Source organism: Nelumbo lutea, chromosome 8 (assembly GCF_056320005.1).
Source record: "Nelumbo lutea isolate HS-2025 chromosome 8, American lotus-T2T, whole genome shotgun sequence".
NCBI lineage: Eukaryota > Viridiplantae > Streptophyta > Magnoliopsida > Proteales > Nelumbonaceae > Nelumbo > Nelumbo lutea.
The window spans coordinates 20,553,611-20,558,248 of record NC_142691.1 but is presented as its reverse complement, the minus strand read 5'-3'; the positions used below and the strand labels follow the sequence as shown (position 1 = coordinate 20,558,248).

Sequence of the window (4,638 nt, the reverse complement as noted above, 5' to 3'; positions counted from 1 at the left end):
AATGATATCTTACATAAGTTGTATGTTCTTCATAGAAGCCCATTCAACTGGTACTGTTCTGTTGAGGTAATTACGTGTAAAATCACTGTAAAGCAGAACAAAAATTGCTTTTGGTCATTATATTTAAGCTTTTGTTGGTCAAACATAATTTATTATTAAAGAAACTAATAAATAAATTTATACAGTAAGAAATAAGACATTTAATGTAAATGAAATAAATTTGTAAATTTGTAAAAGTTCTTACCAAATGGTTGCATTCGGTAGATATGATTCTCAAAACCATTCTAGCCATCTCAGTATAGCATCTTCAAGAACAGAACATTCTCAGGTTAGCCCGCAGATGGCACCCTCCTGGTTTGAGCAATACGAAACCATCAAAAACGGGCAGATGCTGCCAAATGAATGATGCACGGAGGACTGCAAAGAGTGCTACCCAGCAGTTCTTCTTTGGAAAACCTTCTGAAAGTTAGTTTTCCTATGCATGGTTCAACAGAGCAAGCAAATGCTGTTGGTAGTATCTGGCAAAGTACAAGCACTACCTTAGTCGCAAGTGAGCACTTGTCTCCTGCTCATTCTTGGCCACCAGATGTCGGTGAACAAACTCTGGCAGTTGTGAGGCCAAAGAAGCCTAAGAGTGTAACATCGGAGCTCCTACCCTGGCATAAAGAAGTTTCCCCTTCAGTCGCACAAAGGCATCTTTCCCCTTCTTACCCAACTTCTCCATGAACAATGATTTCAAATGAACCTTTGTCTTGCAGAAACTACGCGACAGGGAAAGAAATTTTTTGCCTCCCCGCGTTTATCCTATATCATTCATTTAACATTAAACCGGTTTAAATCTGGCCGGTTGAAAAATCTACCAAACAGATTCTTATGGGCTGCCGCGTTAGCTTCTAAAACTGATGTAGCGGCGGTCTTTAGGAGACCACCACCTCAGATATTACTATGGCAGCGGTCATTAAGACCGTCGGCTCTAAATCGCCGCCTTTGACTGATTTTCTTGTAGTGAACCCAACTCTTTCTAATTGACCCAGTAGGTTGCTGAAGCCATATTGCATCCACATGGGTTGGCCAGACTTCACTACTTTCTCTTGCCAAAAGCTTTTATTTTTTCGATATTGAGGTCAATTCAGTTTTGGTATTAATATATGTAAAAAGGACATAACTATCATACTTTATAAAAATTTTGCCTAATAGACAGATTGATGGACAAATACAATACATATATATGTATTCACATACATAAATCAAAGACAGGCTTTTTTTGGAAAGAATGTTTCCGTATATTCAAATATGATCAATGCCTCGATTTTAATTTGACCCAACCCGAAGTTAAGCCGGATCTGAATCGGACTTCGTACGAAATCAACTCACCCTAACCCTAACTTGAACTTCAACCTTACCCAACCCAAGGTTTGAGTTGGTTTTGGTGCATGCGCATGCACTACAGGGTTCAAAATTTATAATCTTTGCTGCGATTGGTACGTTGAAGAGATCAATTACTGCTCAGATCAAGAACAGTTAACTGGGAAGCATTTGTGAGAGAAACAGGTACTGGTCCTCTAAGACGATTCCCAGTTAGACATGGCTAGTTCTTGAAGATTTGGAATCGAAAGCCCTATGTTTGTTGGAAAACAAAGCCAATTCCATTAAATTCATCAGCAGATTACGTACCAATAAGCTCCTTTGGAATACTTGTTCGTAAGATGTTGGAAAACAAGCGAAGCTTTTCTAATTACAATGATGTAAATTGTTACTCTACCCTTGTTCATGTCTGGTCTGTGGGTTATATATATTAATTTGCAATTTGCTGAGATGGTGAACCAGAGACCTTTTAATATTATTCCCTCGGGACACTTGAAGATTGATGAACTGTTGAAGATTTTCTGATATTTGGGCCGGTGCTCCAAATGCAAAAACATGCAAGACCTCGGTTGACCCTCATTACCTAATTTCAAGTCTCTACCATTACCCAAGTGGCCTCTTGCAACAGTTGTGTCAAACTTGGAAGCAAAAGAATTATTTCACGGAATGCACTCAAGCATGAATTAATGCTTCAAGTGCTGTGAGGTGGGTACGAGCGACCATTCTTAATTTGAGGAGGAAATTCAGATTAATTCATTGTGTTTGAACTAGACTCTGTCTCTCTCTGTCTCTCTGTTAAGGGTATATATTTTTCCTTTTAATTCCTCCCTTAGACATAACAGTTAAAACAATATTTGATAGGAGATGGAGTTGTTAATTAATTAGTACTTTTCGAAAACAAATTAAGGAAAGGTTTTAGTATAAAGCATAAGCCTCAAGGGAGGTTTAATTAGTTTTTTCAAAAGTACTTCCTTTATTGATATTTCATTAAACCAGCAAATTAAAATGACAGCAATAACAACTAACTGAAAAGTGAAGGAACACAAACAGACTAAAGACCAAATACTAAAGCACACAGGGCAGGAGACACAGTAGCAAACTAGAGATCTAAAACACTACAACTTAAGGTGGACTGTTAAATCTGGTAGCCCTGTCTTTATTTAAAATATAAAGATCAATGATCGATCCATAGCAATCACAGCATCAATCCACGTATTGAGCAATCGCATGCAGTTTAATCATTTCCACATTACTGAGGCTGCAAAAGCAAATTAAAGCAACATTAAACAATTAATAATATAATCACTACTGCTGCATGTAAGTAATTACTAGGATTTGAGCAAGTAGTCATCTAATTTAATTTGTCTCTACTTTAATTTCTGATGCATATTAAAGTAAAGAAATGAAGAATTTGGACCGGTGGGACTTATAATACGTACCAACTCCCGAAAGGATCCACTCGTCGTCATCAGTGACGTTCCAGGCGAAAAATCCACGTAGTCCCTCCCTACTAGCATATTTAACCTTGGTTTTAATTGCCTTTACATCATCATAGCAAATCCAAGTTGATCCAGAATGACAGTAATTAGTCCCCATGTCTGCTTTGTATAATATTGCTGCTTCGTTTTTCTGAATGAAGGCATCGATTTCTTTGTAAGACATTTTACCGTCAGCGGTAAAGGGGCCAATTGCTGGTGCACCCAGACCATTTTTTGCAGGGTCAGCGAGCTTAAATGCGAAGCCATAGAAATTCAAACCCATAACTATCTTATCACGAGCCAACCCGGCCCTAATCCAGGATTGGATGCAGGAACTCGTGCAGAGTCGGCCATGCCGCTCGTATAGAGGGGCATGAGAACTAGTAACCTGAAACGAATACGGCATGTAATAGTCATAAGCCTTAACGTTGACCCAGTCCAGATTCTCCTTCATTGAATCAACTGGATAAGTTATTCTTGCACGGCCTGCAAGACGTTCTGGGGAGTGATAAACAGATGCCGTTAAGAGCAATTCCGCCGGTTGGCTAACGGAAGTTGCCTTGGCTTTCACGTTAGCTCTCCACTCCTTCAAAAGTAGACCCAGGTTAGTCATATCATCAGTTTCGGTATCGAGGAAATTCCAGTCAAGGTTGAGCCCATCGAATGAATGTTTTAGAGCAATTTCTATGGAAGAATCAATGAATTTCTTCCGAGAAGTGGCATCACTTGCCATGGAAGAAAAATAGTCAGCTGGGGTGTTTTCTCCACCAATGGAGAGAAGGGTTTTAATACTCGGGTTGCTTCGTTGCAGTGTGGTCTTGAAGGTGGACAAAGAGATTTGGTCTTGGGGAGGGATTGTAACCTGGTTCTGAGGGTCTAAGTCTACGAATGCATAGAAGAAATGTGTAAAGAAAGATGCGTCAATGTCAGACACTGGGATTCCACTGTCTGGGAGCCAGTAGCCGGCCTTAACCACTGCCATGGAATGAAGCTGAAGGAGGAGAACGAACACAAAAGAGGTCCCCTTTTTTTTTTGGAAGCCTGGAAAGGATAGTTTATCTGGATAGAATGCCTTTCAGAATGAGCATATTTATAGACAAAAAAGTCAATTCCATTCCTTAGGCCTGTTAATTAATGTTCCTTACTTCCTTAATTACCAAATGGAAAAGATATAAGACCGTAGGGGCATTCATTAATAATTGTTATGTTGTATTTTAATTCAAACTTCCATTAAGTCACATGCAAGTGTAGGATTAATTGGCAAAATAACGTTATTGAGAGGTTGTTGGCATTCATTAACCATTGTTATGTTGTATTTTACGTTTTGTGGTTGTTGGCAAAATTTAATTAATGCATGTTATTGAGAGGTTTCCATAATCGAATGGATTAATTAGGTATTAATTTATAAGATGTAAGATGTGTTATAAAAATCCTGATAACTACCTCAGATTTGTCCCCATTAGGGAGATTTTTCCTTTTCTTTTTTTTCTTTATTTTAAAAATTGAATAATTTATTTTCAGTAACTACCTCAGATTTATCCTCATTTGGATTATTAATTTTAAAAGTTTAATAACCTATTTTCAATAATAACGTCAGGCTAACATTTGGATTATTAATTTTAATGTTTGGACCGGTCCAATTAGGCATCTTACAGAATCGATGCCGTATTATTACAAAAGCAGGATAAATTACAGATGAATATCCTATACTTTAGGTCCATTTCCATCAACTCACATTACAGATTATTGTCAAGTTACTGAAATTCCCATATATTTTTTTAAATTGTTTAAATCA

At 37.8% G+C, this 4,638-nt stretch overlaps 1 protein-coding gene across 1 annotated transcript; it reads right to left on the bottom strand.

Moving 5' to 3' along the window:
• Window positions 1–2,467: 2,467 nt before the first annotated feature.
• On the bottom strand, window positions 2,468–3,862 carry LOC148843231 (class V chitinase-like). Its single transcript, XM_088956981.1, has 2 exons — window positions 2,805–3,862; window positions 2,468–2,623 (listed from the first exon to the last, which is right to left on the bottom strand). The coding sequence occupies exons 1-2, from the start codon at window positions 3,823–3,825 to the stop codon at window positions 2,604–2,606; spliced, it is 1,041 nt and encodes a 346-aa protein (XP_088813107.1). The 5' UTR covers window positions 3,826–3,862; the 3' UTR covers window positions 2,468–2,603.
• Between the last annotated feature and the right edge of the window lie 776 nt (window positions 3,863–4,638).

What these genes read in the sequence shown, in the direction of transcription:
- LOC148843231 (XM_088956981.1), bottom strand. Translation starts at nt 3,825, where the DNA reads ATGGCAGTGGTTAAGGCCGGCTACTGGCTCCCAGACAGTGGAATCCCA. An exon ending in GTGGATCCTTTCGGGAGTTG is followed by an intron (nt 2,624 to 2,804) that starts GTACGTATTATA and finishes TTGCTTTTGCAG; the next exon opens with CCTCAGTAATGTGGAAATGA.